Source organism: Eremothecium sinecaudum, chromosome VIII, assembly GCF_001548555.1.
Source record: "Eremothecium sinecaudum strain ATCC 58844 chromosome VIII, complete sequence".
Taxonomy (NCBI): domain Eukaryota; kingdom Fungi; phylum Ascomycota; class Saccharomycetes; order Saccharomycetales; family Saccharomycetaceae; genus Eremothecium; species Eremothecium sinecaudum.
In genome coordinates this window covers 764,196-780,849 of record NC_030899.1, presented here as the reverse complement: position 1 = coordinate 780,849, position 16,654 = coordinate 764,196, and the positions used below count along the sequence as shown (strand labels likewise).

The window sequence follows — 16,654 nt, the reverse complement described above, 5'->3', positions numbered from 1 at the left end:
TTTGTACCGCCGAATAGGTATACTGTTTTATTTCCATATGGAGCACAGTATATTTTATCTTTTAATCTTTTAAAAAACTCTTTTTTTAATTATTAGGCTGTCTCAGAAAAATACTATTTTCTTACTGTAATTGTAATATAAAAAAAAAGGATCCACATTAATCATTAGGGTGCCAACAGTATATAAATGAACAGAAAGATTTAAATTCAACTTCTGAAAGATTCTAGAACAGAACGGTAGCTTTATTGTTCTCCTAAATTGTTGATAAGAAAGGGAGCCAGGAAGGGAGGAAGGATAGGATAGGATAAAAAGACGGCTTTAAAATATTTTAGCGGTGTATTACCAAAAAAACATACTACTAGGGAAGGAGAATCAGGATCCTACCGTGTAAAATTATTTAGAAAGAGATTGCTATTGACGCATATCTAGGGGTTTTTTTGCAAAGTGAAGCTAGAGTGGGATTGTTTAATTTGTTATTAGTACCATTGCTACTTGGTAGATTTAAATCATTTTATTTTAATTTTTTTGGAGGCTTACATTATTTTTTTTTTGTTTTGATTCGTTTTGTAAGGCTGGATGGAGCCTAACAGGTTTTTTATTCATCAGGATAATGATTCGGCAGAGACTATCAAGTTGGAAGAGCTATCTATAGGTGGGGCAGGTCTCCATAATAGTAATAGAACTGTGGAAGATGGTATCACAAAATGCATTAGCGATCTCAATATCTACGATTTGTTACATAATAATCCGCCCTCGAGCTCCGATGATAATGAGGAGGGGCACGAAGCGCGAATTAGGGCAGCAGGTGAAGTAGATGGGTTACAGGTCCTTTTGAGGCCTCCAGAGCCGTCTTCGGCACCTATTGGTAAGCAGCATCAGGATATTTCTATTTGGGCCGCTGGCGGGCCGCGACACCGGACTCCTATTCGAAAATTGAAGTCGTCCCTTAAACTGTCATCTAATTCTCACTCTCATTCCAGCTGTAACTCTGCATCATTGTGCTCGAATAAAAATGTGCGTTTTGCTCCGCAGTTGGCGCAAGTGAAGCGCTTCGATCTAAACAGCGAGCCAATTTCCATTTCTAGTGAGAGCTCTCCCGGTATGGCTGCCTTGGACCAGCTGGAGGAGCTGGGAGAAACTGTTTTAGATAAGTTTTGGTTTGGAACTCCTTCATTTGGGCGTATGAAATTCAGGATGCCACCTAGTAAGAGTGTTCCAAAGTTTTCTTTGGACTATGACTCAGATGACTCAGATGAAAAGCAATTAGACGTAGAGAATGCCGATGATGACTACTCATCATTCGACTCTTCAGAGGATGAATGTGACGTCGAGGATGACTTTGTGCCGAATGAACCTGCTGACACCCCAGACGAAGATATTTCATCAACGGTTGGGGGCACTAGATGTGTTGAGCAGTTAATGATCAGTCATTGGGAATTGCAAAGCTCTAATCTTGTTCCCTTTCATTCTTCCAATGTTGATGTACCATTTCAGGAGCAGTTGTTGGATTTTTTGCAAGGCCACAACATTAAACTCAGCAAAATATCTCTTACTGACATGCACACTATAAAGGGCCAGATCTATGTTACTAATCTTAACTTTGAGAAATTTATCGAAGTTAAGTTTTCCTTCAATGAATGGAAAGATATCCACTATGTCTCTGCGCAGTATCTAAGGACAGTTACTCCTAAAGTCGATGAATTTAATTTTACAATTGATTTGTCTAGTTACAAGTACTTCATGAAAGTCAAAAGTTTGCTCTATTGTGATTATGATGCAAAACAAACCTGGTGTCCTGTGACGATGGCACTATGTTGCCGCTATGATGTCAACGGTGAAACTTACTATGATAATAACAACTATGAGAACTTCCAGATAAATGCAAGATGCTTAACTATGTGTATGCCACCTTCCGCAAAGATGAGAACTAGCAACAAGCCTAATAGTAAGAGAAAAGTATCCCTCAGCAATTGCGATGTTCCAACCCGAAAAGGGAGAAATACTGCAAATTTGTTGTTTGGAAAAGGGCATAAGATTATGCCATTAACGAAATCATTCAGTTATGATTTTTTATTAAACTTTAAATCAAAATCAACAATATCTCCGCCTATCGCGGGTAACACTTCATCTGTGCGACCATCTATTGGTCGTACATTCTCTGAAGGAACCGATTATTTCAACACATCGCCATTAAAACATGTGTATCATTTTGATGCTTCAAAAAGTAAAAACAAAGATGAATCCAGCACAAATTCCAGCAGCAATTACTATGATACTTGTATGGAATCTACCACCACCTCCAAGGAACCTACTCTGAGTCTCTCAAGTGACTCTTATGATATACTGTCTTCGGATACTTCCAGTCTCAGTAACAAGGATAGTAACAGTATTAAAAACCGTGACAACTGTAAACTAATGGATAACAAAAACGATCTAATAAACGGAAGAGTGTTGCATAATTATCCATATTATTCCGCGAGCTCATCTTCAACTGATAACTATTCTCGATATGACTATAGAGAACCGCTTCTAACAAACGCCCTATGCGGATCGCCATCATCCAATACCGAGGATTCAGAAAAAGTGACAGTCGTAGCAAAAGGAGGTTGATTCGCACAACTTTATGATTGCAACGATATCGACTCGTTTCTCATCCATTGCATTAACCGCATAAAATAGCAAACCTTGTCAATGCATAATCGGATTAAAAATTGAACGCAGGAGTTCTGGTGATTAACATCTTTGTGATGCTCCGCATTACACAAGCTACCCAGTATGTACGTTTTCTTCTTATTGGCGCGATGTTATATGGTTTAGGTTTGTCATTGGCCTTCTTAACTTACTTCCAGCTCCGTCTCAAATACTGTCTGCAAAGTACTTCAATTACTCCATGTATTTAAAGTACTACATTGTTTATATGTCATCGTTCGATAAGTTTTATTCGAGAGTGCGACTGTATGCATTTGTATAGTTGGTAAATTAATATACATGGTCTTATTGCCGTATTTTGTTACTTTGCTGTTTATATAATCTTCTTTGACTTTGTAGATATTCAAGTAGCTTACCAAATCTTCGGCAAAAAATAAGATTTCGATCGTGCCAACGATCAGCCCCATAAACATTTCAAACTTTCCTAATTTGTAAATACTTTCAATTAAATTCCTAATTGGGAAGTTTAAAGTTAAATCATCTCATAATATGAAGTAACAAGTTGAACTTTATAATTACTGGAAAGGCTGATAGTCGCTATGTTTAATGTGGTATAATATACATATTATTCCATTGGCTAACTGCGCACAACGTGATTAGTATTCTGTTGTATATAATTGTCATGTGTTTATATTGTCTGGAAAAACAGAGCATTTCACAATCAAAGTTTACTGACATATTTACGGTCGCTTTTAGGCTGGTGTCTGTCCACAAGAAACATGGATAAAAATATAGAGACAAAAACGACTGTATACTTACCAATCAAACTACTAGACTTTTGAGAGAGTAGGAATGATGTCTCCAAATAGTGCTCAGAATAGTGGTGACCAGAGCATATGCCTATTAGATCTTACTTTTATGAAGCAGAAGAGTTTATGTGAAGCGCCAAGTTTCGTGGAGTTGGCTATAAACGGAATATTGGACCAAGATACATTCTTAGCCAAGCGGGTAGTAAAATTTAATGAATCGCCCATAGGTCCGGAGACTGTGCGGAACAGCTCATCAGATGTAACTCCAAAGTCTATCCTAAGAATAAAACAGCCAGAATCCAGTCAATCACAGGATGATGATTCCAAAGACAAAGTGCTACTGCTTCTTCGGCGGTGCTTCAACCTTTGTAACCTAGATATAGAGGGGATAGAACAACGCCCATTAGTTGAAAATCTAGAGTCGATTAGTTACGGAATCCTAGCGACCTTCAGGTTCCATGAATGCTGTTATAAATATGCACATGAATTGGAAACTACAGTAAAGGCTCGGCAGGAGCGATCTCCAGAGAAGGCAGATCGAGATTCATCGCGTTCAAGAAACGGATTACAACAAGAAGTCGTCACATGGAAACTCGAAGCCGAGGAATTGGGTATAAAGAATAGTGTATTGATGGGAGAAAATGGAAAGCTTGTGAGCGAGATGACGTCCTTACGCCAAACAATAAGGAACATGAATGACGAAATAGATAACTTCAAGTTCCAATTAAATGACAAGGACACGCAACTTCAGAAACTTAAAGACAAGATAAAGGACAATAATTCTGAAAGACAAACCCAAATTGATAGGTTCCAAAACCTTACTCAGCAACTTGAAAAAGTGATATCCCAAAGGGCTTCGACTATTTCTCATCTAAAGGAAAATAGGCAGACTTTAAGAAAGCAATTAGCAAAGAGCACCGAACTAACTATTAATCTAAAGGGTGAAAATACACGGCTAGTATCGCACTTTGACACTCTTGTAAACATGTTCAATGAAGCTGAGAACAATCCTAATAATAATTTTTCTTTCCGATATCCACAGCATCTGAAATTAAAATACAATATTGACAGTAACACCCCAAGTCGCGAATACCGACCAGTGCAATTAAGCCCTAACAAGAGTTCTCGCAAATATAATAGCTCTAATAAATTAACCAGTGCATTTATTTAGCATTTAAATAAAGTCACCTTAATCAATATATTATATTCTTCTTGTAGTTAAAATGTCGGACTGCGCCCATAGCAAAGTTCACCATTTTCAGTGTTACCCGAATTTATAAAACTTGATGCAAAAAGCAACACGCTGCCGCTATTGTCTCCTGAAAGCAACAAATAAAGGGTATATAATCAATTCAGATAATTCTTAGCTTTACCGACTACGTTGGAACGATGTTAGCCGTTCATATTCTAGATATTAATCGTTTAGGCACGTCTGTAATTTTATTATCGGTAAGTAGTCAGCGAGGTCTATAAGGAAGTTACAGGATGACAGAATCTATAGCTTCACCCTCATCGTCAAGAGATGTATCATCGGCTTATTCACTTTACGAGGTCTCTATTTCTGATGGTGCTACGGACAATATATCTACAAGAGCAATATATGAAAGTAACTTTACAGAGGACGACAGTGTCGTGCCATCGTTGTCAAGACCGCTGTCGCGGTCTAGTGTGACATCGGGGTTATCAATGATAGCAACAAAGGATGGGATTGAAGGTAGAAAGGTACCTCGGTATGGTATTCCGCCATATTCGTTGAACCTCCTGAATACCATGAATGCCCCGGGTTACTGGAAGAAGAAGCATTGCGATGATTTAACAAAGGACAGTTTAACTGGTCCTTCTATGACCCTAAGGGAGAAAATGCGGTTGCTAAACAGTGAAAAGAATAATAAATATACCCGGGAATCGTGCAGCGAATTTGTGGATTCCTATGTTACGAGTACAGAGCGCGGCCGTGATAACGGAATAGGCAAAAGTGCCTCTACATGTGGATCCAGGTCGCAGTCGATTGGCCAGCCAGGTGTGTCTGAGATGAGCAATTCAAGCACACTTGGAGATGATACCTCATATTTACAAGATATTGAGAGTATTTCCTCTATGATTTCTGGTAGGAGCCAAGAAGAATGGAGTTCTTCTCAATAGGTAAGATGTTGATGCAAAGGTGGGGTTTCGTTTTGTATTACGCATGTTTGAACATAATTAAGTATATAATATATGTATTGGATATTAACGCTTTAGACTTTTGTTTGTTAAAAGCTTGTTGCACTGCCCGTATACAGCAGGGGACGCGTATCATTAAGGATATTCTTGGGAAATCCAGTTCTGAAATTAGATAATTTCAGTACATTTGAATGATCTTTTACGTAGAAATGCAGGTTTTACTTCTTAACTCGTCAATTTAACTGTAAAGTCCGTATTCACTACCAAGAATACAACGCAGCACATTTTTGCAGAGTAGAATAGATTCAAGTACACTTCACAGTGGTATGTAGCATGGATTAATCTTCTACACGACCGTCCACTTGCAAATATACATGACTAAAGATCCAGAAGCTTTCCACTTTAATAAGCCTTTCCAGGGAGTACCGTTACTGGCGTCAGTTGCGTCTGCACCTATCACGTGAACCCGTTAATCACGTGAGTATAGTTTTTGTTAAACGCCGGCTTACAAACATTGACTAAAGACCCTAACAGAGCTATACGGCTGTCACTACCAATCCTGAGCATCAAAAGAAGGCGAATCTAAACTTAAAATGGGTATATTTGAAGTGTTCGGCTTGGGTCGCAAAATAAACACGTTACCTAACGATGTTAAAGCTGCAATTGAATCAAATATTGAAATATGTGAGAGGGATTGTGGATCGTGTACGGATCCTGAATTAGAAAAAGACCAAGCTGTCTTTGACAAGTTTAAATTGGATAGAGAAACATCCCTTTTCGGATCTTCGAAGGTTCCAAGTGCAAACTTTATTGTGCCGACTTCTCGGATGGATTGGGTTCATGATGCATGCTCAGAAAAGAAGGGATCAGTTCAGGATTGTATTTCAAAGTGGGTTGCTCGTCACAATGATGGAAAGGAAAGCTCCATGCAATGTAACGTTTCATCTCTCCCATTAGATATTATGGATGTGGAGGTTTTGCGTGGGAAGAAAAATACAGTGCTTGTATTGCCTCACTTCATTAAATTGGTTGGAATTACAAGTGATAATGTCGATTCAATCCTTGATGAAATTGCGCCCATGTTAATTGAAGGAGATGTAGACTCTTTATTAAAAAAGGACTATATTGAGGACTGCAATGAAAGCTCTTTTGTTTTCTTGTGTTCGCATACTACACGGGATAAGCGATGCGGGAAGTCTGCTCCCATTCTACGGAAGCATTTCAATACAAATCTACAACATCATCATTTGTATCGCGAAGATTCGGACTTCAGACGTGGTGGTTGTAGGGTTGCATATATAAATCACGTAGGAGGGCATAAGTTTGCAGCAAACGTGCTCATATATCTACGAAAATCACGAACGTTGGTTTGGCTTGGTCGTGTGACACCACTTCATGTCAAGAGTATTGTAGACGACTTAATTGTACCTGAAGTGCCAAGATTACCCAACCCTGAGAACGTTCGTTGTGTTAAGAAATATGATTTTTAGTTGTATATTCGGTATGTAGTATTATCTACGGGTTAGCAATCGGTTCACATTATAATTCATCATGAATCGCTGTCTCTTGCGATTCAGCTAGCTTGTTAACAAGATGAAGTTGAAGCCTAGCATATTCGATATCCTGCTCGCTAGTGCTATCCTTCAATGTTTTATACACCTTCTCACGTTCTGAGGATAAATCAGCACCAAGACTGGCAACATATATTCTGGCCTTTTCGATAATGGGGCTACCTGTATGCTTTATAGCAGTATTATCCAATACCTGTTCCGCAAGTGCGTTATATCTATCATAGTCAATTGCGGTTTTAACAAAACTTGTAAGCGCTTCGGTTGATCTAATGCCCTGATACTCCCGAATCCTGGAGGTGTCTAATTCTTTGTGCTTCTTATGGCTTGAGCCAAACGGCCAAAAACTCCATACCCAGTCAAATAGACCAAGTGCTTCTGGCTCGGGGTCATCCTTTTCCTTTTCCTTTTCCCTTCCAGAGTCATCATCATTTACCGCCGTCCTTAGCGGCTTCACAAGCTCAACCACAGGGAACCCAGGTAGTCTACTGCAAAGAGCTCTGTCGAACTTGTCACAATCAACTTCTAAAAACTCAATGTGATAATCGTCGCCAAGTTCTCTTGGCAAAGTTTCACTAAGTTTATCGTAGACTGGGGCTAAACGCTTACAGTGCGAACACCAGGTAGTATAATATTTCACTAACGTGTAATTTGCATCATTATCAACAATATCATAAAATTGATCAACGCTCTTTATCGATTGAACTTTGGCTAGAGCCTTCAAAGGGGTTAAGAATATTAGGAGAGACCAAATCGTCAGCTTCATTACAAATAGACGCTTATGCAATTGTTTTAAAGTAATAAAGCGGTTTATCAATTATAGAACTTAGTGGTAATGAATAAATGATATAAGATAGGATTGGAAGCTCTCAAGAAATCAAACTTGGGTAGCAACCTTATTGCTGTAAATATATAGAAAGTGGTAAAGGACAAATTTATATTTGCGCCAAACAGAAATGTAAGTAAGTACTCTAACGCTTAGTCAAATGAAAAAAGCATAAAAAAAAAGTTATTCAACCGCTTTAAGATGGCTATTAGGCATTTTAAAAGGAAGTTAGAGGCTGCTGAAATATCTTCCAGCGATTCTGAGGAGGGTGAACCCCCAGTTCCAAAGATTAGCGAAAGCTTACCTGCAAGCGATGACCAAGATCAAAATAACGAGGAAGGTTCTTCTGCTTCCAATTCCAGTGGAGAAGCATCAGAGGGATCTTCATCAGATTACGAAGAGGTTGTTTTCCATAGACCTGTATTCTTAAAGAAGAGTCAGAAGGATTTAGCAAACGCTACTAGTAACGACACCCAATCAACTACAACACCGACAACCGCATTGGACCGTGCAAAATACTTCAATGATGTAAACGAAAGGAGTAAAGCGCTAAATGTGCTTTCAGCAACGTATGGCACCAATAATGAGCTACTTCAGCAAATCTTGAACCTCGATGACAATGATAATTTAAATGAGAAAGAAAGGGAGCAAGAACTCTGGCTTGAGCGAAAGAAGCTACGCAAGAAAAGGCTACGTGAGATAGAATTACAGAAGCAGAAGGAACTAGAAGAATATGAGGCTAATAAGCTATTGAATGATGAATTAGAGGCTAGTGATGGAATACCAACTGAAAAAACCGCTATAACATCGCAAAGAGAACAGAATCGCTCTAAGGGCAACAAAACACGGTTCAATAGTGATCATAAAGATTACAAACCATCCAAAGCACGAGATTTTAAGCTTAAAGACTCCATATCGTCAGAAGATACCCCTTCCAATGAGTACTCCATAATATGACATTATGGTCGTATATTATGATATAAGCTCGAGCAAATGGCAATCCATTAAAGGGCATCTCTTTCTGCTCATGATTAACATTTTATGCTACTGTATTAGTTAGGAGCAAACCATGTCGCTGGTTCCACTTCCCAACGGGGTGCAGGAATGCTTGGTGGAATATCTACCCAGAAAATCTAAGAAGCCGTTTATTACCCTGACCTACGCTCAATCGTTAGATTCTCGTATTTCTAAGGGTCCTGGCATTAGAACACTAATATCTCACCCCGAGACTAAAACAGTTACCCATTATCTAAGGTACCATCATGATGCAATTTTAATAGGATGCAATACCGCTATAACTGACGATCCTGGATTAAACTGTAAATGGTACCCTACGGCAATATCTGGAGAAGACTTAACGAATTATTCTCCGCGGCCTGTCATAATTGATCCGCAGGGCAGGTGGAATTTTAGTGGATCCAAAATGGAGTCTCTTTATCTTAATAAACAGGGTAAGCCACCAATTGTAGTTGTATGCAATCTGCCTCCTAATCCATCGAAAGATGTAACTTATATCAAAATGCATAAAAATGACAATGATGAGATTGACTGGCTTCAATTATTTGAGGTTTTAAAGTCTAAGTATAACTTGCATAGTATTATGGTCGAAGGTGGAGCCATAGTGATTAAAAAGCTGCTTCAAAGGCCTGAGATTGTGTGCTCTTTAGTAATCACAATTGGTTCAACTTTTCTTGGAGAGGAAGGTATTCAAGTCTCACCAGCTCATGAGGTTAATCTCACAGATGTAAATTGGTGGCACGGTACAACAGATGCCGTGCTCTGCGCTAGATTAGCAGGCGAAGCCAAAATATAACGATAAAAAGTTTCTGCTTAGATCTATAAGAGAACGGCTGTTTATGTAACGAGTGATTATAGGTACACCAGAATTGATAGACTATTCATAATTATATCTTTTAGATAATCTATTCCTCTCTTTGAAATGGCAGTCTAATAGTGGATGCATAGAGCGGCCATATTTTCTAATAATTTACAAACAAATTCTGTAACTCGCGTAACGACCAGCAGTTTCAGACTTTCTAATGATCTTGACAACCTCGCCTCTCTTTAAACCCAAGTATAATGCAACAGGATCCACCCTTTGGATTCGTGGTAGTTGTGACTCTTTTAATCTATATCTTCTCAATAGCTCTCTCTTTTCTTCTTCACTTAATTTGATATGTTTAGGAACCAGTTCATGGTGAGTAATATTAACAACCAAGGACGACTCATTAAATGTCTCTATAGTAGCTGGCGCAACAGAGGGAAGTAACTTTAGCGCACTAGGTGTTATACCGTTTTGATATATGAAAATACCCGTTTGGAAGTTCTTCTCACCAATGTGAATAACAAAGTTCTTCATAGTTTTAATACCAACACTTGGTTCGTCACAGAATTCAACCCACACGGATCCCATATGAGGAGATTTTTCAAGAGATTCTTCAACTGGATTAGACTGGAAAGACATCATCTTACGTTGTGGCCTACCCATAGAATCACAATACTTCACTCTAAAATCATCCAAACTTAGATCAATTTCTTCCTGGGTAATAAAATATCCCCTATCTCTCACCATCTCCTTCACAGTCCGAAAGGCTCTCCATAATCTTGAAACATTTCTTTCGTTATCTTGGTCCATTGTGATGCCAATATATAATTAGTTAGCGCCTCCTTTTTCAAACTCCAGCTAAACTGTACCTGCCAATGAGTCAATCAAAACGATAGCCGAACTGGTCCAACTTTAACGATTCCAAAATCAAACGGTCGTTGGGATGAGTACTTCAAACTCTTCAAAAACCTTAAAGAAAGCATAAAAAGAAAATTTTTCAATATCAAAAAAAGAAAATCTCAGCGCGTATACAATGATAGTTGAAGCTGATCTTTTGCAAGAAATTCGTTAACTGATACTCAGGTATGTATATAAGTAATTCATTGCTAACGGTTTGTGTATTGTAACTTTTATTCGTCTGGAGAATCACATACTTTGCGTCTATATGAGAGAACTATGTCATTATTGGATTTCCAATAAAGGGACCTAATGGTGCCTAATGTCATCTCGTTATCCAGAACGCTGTCTCTGCATAGTAGATCAAGCCATACACTGGCAGATACCCTGTTTTTCATTTCAGGTGTTTTAGATTCGAATCGCTCTACAACAAATTGCTTTATTTTCTTAACTTTAATCATATCAGGGGCGTTAAGACGGACACAGTTGTCAGCTATACTAGGTAATGAGGAATGAATATCTGCTGCTTTTTTACGAAATATATTGTGAGTGTAGTGACGACATTTTTCCTCTTTTCCTACTGTCGGTTCAGAGCTAGACTGATCACTCCAGGGGGTTACAATAAAGTTCAACTTCGGGTAGCTCTTCGCTGTCATTTCTTCTTGAAAAAGTAGTTTAGCAAGCCAGTATGGCAAGTTCTGTTCCAGTTTTCGGAATAATGCGTACCTTTGAATGTGATCAAGCTTCGCAGGATCATCTGTGGCCATATCTTCGCTTTCTGTAGCGCATTCAATATCTTCAAAGTTCCAGTCATAGTCAGGAGCTGGTATCACGGTTGAAAAGAGCACGGTATCGCCGCACGAGCCTGCTCGCAAGTAATTTACAAGGAACAAACAAGGTTTCTTGATCTTAATAACTGGCGCATCTTCATCGCGAACAAATTGCGAATCAGGAGCTTTTCGACCAAACTTTTTAAAACCGGATTGCTTCGTCGATACTTGATGACGGTACGTGTCTGCTATAGTCGCAAGATAATCAGACATAAATTCAATATCCTTGGGAGTACTTCCTGGAGCTGTCTCAGCTGCCCTGCTGGAATTCTCGTGCGCTAAGTGGCTGCAAGCTGTTGGATACGGAAGGAGATATCCATTGCCTTCAGGTGGAGGGGTACTGGGAAGGCTTTTCAAAACAAATAGGGAAGATCCAGCTGTATCTTGCGAAGGAGGTCCTACAGGATTGAAAGCTTTGGTATCGCCCCATGGCAGAGTATGATAATTCCTTGGATTAGCCTTGTCTCCCATCTCGGGCGCTGTGGATGGAATCCTACTGGACGACTGTACACTTTGGGAACATACTCGAAAACCCTGAGTTGCTGTGGTAGGTTTTGGCATTAAAAGCAAATCTGATTGATCCACTGTCCTATTTTCAAAGTGGTACATATCAGTAGCAAATGGCGTACTAGGCACAGAACTTGGTGAAACACTTCGCGTGGGGACGGAGCTCGAAGTGCCTCCTGTCATCTTTGTAAAAAGTGATACCTTTTTCAAATTGCTACTTGAAGGCTCTCTATTGATACTCGGATCGTCACCCATGTTTAGGAGATTTAGCGAAGAAGGCTTTTTGGAAGTCGCTAAATCTGAACGTATTAACTTATCAATTTTAGTTTCATACCTGATGAACTCATATAGGATAGAGTTGATAGCAAGACGACCGAGGTTATATCGTTGGTCGTCGTTCACCTCAACCCCATTGATTATTTCATAGCCTTTTAACGCAGTTCCATAGACTTCGGTGGAATTTAACCTTTCATTGAGCTTGACAAACAGTTTCCCGGTTTTTATTGACACAGAACACCAATGGGGTAATATTTCCTTGGTGCAGTGACTTTTGACAAGATCGTCAAAACTACCATCATTGGGTCCAAAGGTATCCACTAATTCACATGATACAATGTCCCACTTCTGTACTTCGCCTGCAGTATTAAGTGTAATCACATTGCGTCGATTCGTCAACAAACTGCTTTTTACCAATGCAGACCCTCCTTCTACGCATTGTAGAGTATTAGTGCTATCTTTTAGAGATAGTAGATATAGGTTTGAATCACTGGAATAAGAAAACCAAAGTTTATCCTTATTTTCATCTGTAAAGACCATCGATAGTATACCGCATGAATTTTCACGCGCGTTTACTAACAGGTCTATTTCTGAACATTGTTGCCAGTAATCATCTTTCCTTATAATCGATGTAATACGACCTTTTGAATCCCCTAAAAGGATCTCATTCTCATTTAGACCATCTAACACACACCATACAGAGCAATCTCGTCGCCATTGACTTAGCAATGCGTACTGTAATTGCCCTGATACAAGGGCATTCACATCCCATATATTAACGTATCCATCTGAACTTGCCGTAATCAAAGTCTTACCACCTTGTAGAACCTTTGCAAGACGTATATTACTTGCATGACTATCTGTCAATTTATACAACAGCTCTCCAGTCACAGCAGAAATTATTTTTAGCTCACCATTGTTATCACCAATAATAACATGAGATGGTGAAAGGGCGCAAAGCGCATATACAGCTCCAGTTTCGTGAGGTTGAGAGTTATCATATTCAAATAATAATGATGCTGAATTCTCTAGTAATGACCAAAACTTTACTTTCTTGTCCAAACCCGCTGTAACAAAGCGAACGCCATCCTCATGCGGAAGTAGCTCAATACACTTCACATAATCATCATGATAACCTAATATAACACTGCTCCAGTTATTACTAAACTCTTGCAGTTTTAGAAGACTAACTGAAAAGTCATGGCTAACTGTTAAGAAGGTGTAGTCGTTTACTCGTACCATTCCACTTATCCAATCACTGTGTATCTGCATACGTATTCGTTTAGGGTAGCCTTCAGGATAATCAAAATAAAAATGCTTCACTAGAGTACCATCTCTACCACACGTCAGAAACCCATCATGCACTAATTCAAATTTTGTTATAGGAAGGATGTGCATGTCATGGTTTTTAGTGGACTGCGGTGGAACTAAGCCATAAGACATCGTATGTTGGTTCATAGAAGAAAGCGTTTTAAGTTGATGGTCCAGAGGTAATCCATGAGCCCACTAGCAAAACAAAGGGACCTTAAACTGGGTGTTTTTAGTTTTAAATAATAATCCGGGTGGTGTCTTCGAAGACCGTTTTTAAGTATTTTTCTTTGGGGGTTGTATGTGCTGTACTATAAAGAACCCGCTCGAAGATTATGGCCCGATAATCAATACTGTTGTATCTGATGTCCGATTCTGCTGAACTTCGAAAGAAGCGCCTTGTAGGTCAACTTAAAGGTAAACTTTGGTACTGTATTGAGCAGCAATTGCGCAGTGATTTGCCCAACGGCACGGCATTCACTCCGAAATTTATCAACGCTCTCGTTGAGCTTTGTTTCACACAATTGGTGGACCTCGGCAGCGATCTTGAGGCATTCGCCCGACATGCAGGCCGCAGTACGATTGTAGGAGACGATCTGATGCTGCGATTACGAAAGAACCCGGAGCTTCAAGCTCTTCTTCGCGCTGAGCTCGAGCAATCAAGACTGGAAGCGAAGACCAGATCTGCTCTGCGACATAAGTAAGATCTCATTAGCAATATAAACACGTACTTACATATGAAGAGCCATATATATAAAGGGAAAAGACTTCTTTGTACAGGATGATTTTAACGCTTAACCCACGTAGGCATCTTTCTAGCCTTCTTTTTACCAGGCTTCTTACGCTCCACGTGACGATAATCTCTTGTTAAGGCTCCGGCCCGATGCAATCTAGTCTTCAGAAGGGGATTAAACACCACAAGCGCCTGCGCTACTGCATGCGCTATGGCATCTGCCTGACCGGTGATACCTCCACCCTCAACAGTAGCAAAGATATTGTATTTTCCTACAGACTCGAGCACACGCAAAGGATACATCACAGAGTCACGATCTTTAATCTTCACAAAGTAGTTATTCAACGAACGGCCGTTTACAAGAATATCACCCTGTCCTCGTACAAGAAATACTTTGGCAGTAGAGGTCTTACGTCTTCCGACGGCAACTGCACGGCCTTCCTCGTCCAATTCTTGGACAACCTTGGTTTTTATCGTTTTTTGAAGGTTTTTATTATATTGGGACAAAACTGTAAAAATCTCGTCTGTAGATAGTTCTGGATCAATTAAGTGCAAACGGTTCAGTTTATTAATCAAATGCCTATATTGAGTTGGCGCTAGACGGCTACCACCACCGATTTGTGCGTATTCTTCGAAAGTCAGCCATTTTGGAGCCTTTGCGGGATCTGGCTTTGCCATAAGTCTACGATCATAACGTTTAACATATTTACGCAGCAGCTCATCTAAACGTTCCATATGGGCCTCATGCATTGGATTTGCAGAGTAGAAAGTAGGAACCTTTGGAACTATTCTCTTTTGTTCAGCTACCCCACCAAACGACCTAACGGATGGGGTTAATTTCAGCATCCCATTTCTGCATCCTTGGAAAACGGGCCTGCTCAGCAAACGTGCAAACATACTGACTCTTATTCAAAGAATGAGGATGGTCAGAGCTTCTTCTTCGTATCACCCTCTGATGCATCTACTAATAACAAGCACACGGCCAAAATTTTCCAACATCAAGAACAATTTCGTAAAATATGATCCATCATTCAAAACATCATCATTAGCATTAAAAAACACACTATATATTTATATACATTACTGCTTATTTATAAGTATCGACGACGTATCTGCCGGCAATGGCACCGCGTTCCATCTTCTCGTAGATTTCAGGTATTGAAGACAAGCCAACAATCTTGATTGGAGCCTTCACCAATCCTCTGACGTAGAAGTCAATTGCCTCTCTAGTGTCAGCTCTGTTTCCAACGTAGGAACCAACAACGGAAATAGACTTCACAACATGGTTGAAAACGTCAGACTTACACTTGGCACCACCCGGCAAGCCAACCAAAACAACGGTACCGTTCGCACGACAGTATTCGGTTGAAGCCTCAATGGCAGCTTCGGAAACAGACACGTTGATGACACCGTGAGCACCACCGTTGGTGGCCTTGATGACATCAGCGGTAACGTCCTTGGACTTGGTAAAGTCGATGAAGTGCTCACCGCCAAGTTTCTTGAACAATTCGGCCTTCTCTTCACCACCATCAATACCCAAGACTCTGTAACCCATGGCCTTGGCGTATTGGATGGCTAGCGAACCCAAACCACCACAAGCACCGGAAATGGCAACCCATTCACCAGCTTGCAAGTTAGCAGACTTCAAAGCCTTGTAAACAGTGATACCCGCACACAAGATTGGGGCAACCTCAGCTAGATCGGTGCCAGCTGGGATCTTAGCGGCTTGGACAGCATCGGCAGTTGCATACTGTTGGAAAGAACCATCGTGAGTGTAACCGGACAAATCGGCCTCTGGGCAGTTCGATTCGTTAGATTTTTCACAGTACTCACAGGACATACAGGACCCATTCAACCACTTAATACCTGCAAGATCACCGATCTTCCAGCCTCTGACACTCTCGCCCATACCAACAACAACACCAGCACCTTCGTGACCACCAACTAGAGGTAATTTGGTGTCTAGTGGCCAGTCGCCCTTCCAGGCGTGCAAGTCAGTGTGACACACACCAGAGTACTTTACATTTATCAACAACTCATTTGGCTTTGGTTTTGGGACAGGGATGTCCTTGTACTGCAGCTCGCCTCCGTTTTCATAGAAAATAACGGCCTTTTGAGTTTCTGGAATTTGGGGAGCAGACATTATTAATATTTTTTTTAGGAAGTTTTTGATTGTATAATTTGACTAATACGAATCTATTGTTCTCTGGAGTATAGAGTAAACAAGAAATAACTACTAAGAAGCTTAAACAACCTTTAAAGTACC

General features: G+C 39.9%; 12 protein-coding genes across 12 annotated transcripts; 7 read left to right on the top strand and 5 right to left on the bottom strand.

Moving 5' to 3' along the window:
- Positions 1-576: 576 nt before the first annotated feature.
- Positions 577-2,610, top strand: PIG1 (protein phosphatase regulator PIG1; the record flags this gene model as incomplete). The annotated part of the gene is made up of 1 exon (XM_018134381.1): positions 577-2,610. The coding sequence occupies one exon, from the start codon at positions 577-579 to the stop codon at positions 2,608-2,610; it is 2,034 nt and encodes a 677-aa protein (XP_017989870.1).
- Positions 2,611-3,501: 891 nt separating this feature from the next.
- AW171_hschr84932 (HHR104Cp) lies at positions 3,502-4,629 on the top strand (the record flags this gene model as incomplete). The annotated part of the gene is made up of 1 exon (XM_018134380.1): positions 3,502-4,629. The coding sequence occupies one exon, from the start codon at positions 3,502-3,504 to the stop codon at positions 4,627-4,629; it is 1,128 nt and encodes a 375-aa protein (XP_017989869.1).
- Positions 4,630-4,943: 314 nt separating this feature from the next.
- AW171_hschr84931 (uncharacterized protein) lies at positions 4,944-5,600 on the top strand (the record flags this gene model as incomplete). The annotated part of the gene is made up of 1 exon (XM_018134379.1): positions 4,944-5,600. The coding sequence occupies one exon, from the start codon at positions 4,944-4,946 to the stop codon at positions 5,598-5,600; it is 657 nt and encodes a 218-aa protein (XP_017989868.1).
- Positions 5,601-6,211: 611 nt separating this feature from the next.
- On the top strand, positions 6,212-7,108 carry APD1 (Apd1p; the record flags this gene model as incomplete). Its single annotated transcript, XM_018134378.1, has 1 exon — positions 6,212-7,108. One exon carries the CDS (start codon positions 6,212-6,214, stop codon positions 7,106-7,108), a length of 897 nt encoding a protein of 298 aa, XP_017989867.1.
- Positions 7,109-7,157: 49 nt separating this feature from the next.
- Positions 7,158-7,952, bottom strand: MPD2 (protein disulfide isomerase MPD2; the record flags this gene model as incomplete). The annotated part of the gene is made up of 1 exon (XM_018134377.1): positions 7,158-7,952. One exon carries the CDS (start codon positions 7,950-7,952, stop codon positions 7,158-7,160), a length of 795 nt encoding a protein of 264 aa, XP_017989866.1.
- Positions 7,953-8,213: 261 nt separating this feature from the next.
- Positions 8,214-8,969, top strand: SPP381 (U4/U6-U5 snRNP complex subunit SPP381; the record flags this gene model as incomplete). Its single annotated transcript, XM_018134376.1, has 1 exon — positions 8,214-8,969. The coding sequence occupies one exon, from the start codon at positions 8,214-8,216 to the stop codon at positions 8,967-8,969; it is 756 nt and encodes a 251-aa protein (XP_017989865.1).
- A 112-nt stretch (positions 8,970-9,081) lies between these two features.
- RIB7 (2,5-diamino-6-(ribosylamino)-4(3H)-pyrimidinone 5'-phosphate reductase) lies at positions 9,082-9,825 on the top strand (the record flags this gene model as incomplete). The annotated part of the gene is made up of 1 exon (XM_018134375.1): positions 9,082-9,825. The coding sequence occupies one exon, from the start codon at positions 9,082-9,084 to the stop codon at positions 9,823-9,825; it is 744 nt and encodes a 247-aa protein (XP_017989864.1).
- A 174-nt stretch (positions 9,826-9,999) lies between these two features.
- On the bottom strand, positions 10,000-10,647 carry RPB5 (DNA-directed RNA polymerase core subunit RPB5; the record flags this gene model as incomplete). Its single annotated transcript, XM_018134374.1, has 1 exon — positions 10,000-10,647. The coding sequence occupies one exon, from the start codon at positions 10,645-10,647 to the stop codon at positions 10,000-10,002; it is 648 nt and encodes a 215-aa protein (XP_017989863.1).
- A 320-nt stretch (positions 10,648-10,967) lies between these two features.
- DUF1 (Duf1p) lies at positions 10,968-13,805 on the bottom strand (the record flags this gene model as incomplete). Its single annotated transcript, XM_018134373.1, has 1 exon — positions 10,968-13,805. One exon carries the CDS (start codon positions 13,803-13,805, stop codon positions 10,968-10,970), a length of 2,838 nt encoding a protein of 945 aa, XP_017989862.1.
- Positions 13,806-14,020: 215 nt separating this feature from the next.
- On the top strand, positions 14,021-14,359 carry MHF1 (Mhf1p; the record flags this gene model as incomplete). The annotated part of the gene is made up of 1 exon (XM_018134372.1): positions 14,021-14,359. The coding sequence occupies one exon, from the start codon at positions 14,021-14,023 to the stop codon at positions 14,357-14,359; it is 339 nt and encodes a 112-aa protein (XP_017989861.1).
- An 83-nt stretch (positions 14,360-14,442) lies between these two features.
- MRPS9 (mitochondrial 37S ribosomal protein uS9m) lies at positions 14,443-15,285 on the bottom strand (the record flags this gene model as incomplete). Its single annotated transcript, XM_018134371.1, has 1 exon — positions 14,443-15,285. The coding sequence occupies one exon, from the start codon at positions 15,283-15,285 to the stop codon at positions 14,443-14,445; it is 843 nt and encodes a 280-aa protein (XP_017989860.1).
- A 190-nt stretch (positions 15,286-15,475) lies between these two features.
- On the bottom strand, positions 15,476-16,531 carry AW171_hschr84922 (zinc-dependent alcohol dehydrogenase; the record flags this gene model as incomplete). Its single annotated transcript, XM_018134370.1, has 1 exon — positions 15,476-16,531. One exon carries the CDS (start codon positions 16,529-16,531, stop codon positions 15,476-15,478), a length of 1,056 nt encoding a protein of 351 aa, XP_017989859.1.
- Between the last annotated feature and the right edge of the window lie 123 nt (positions 16,532-16,654).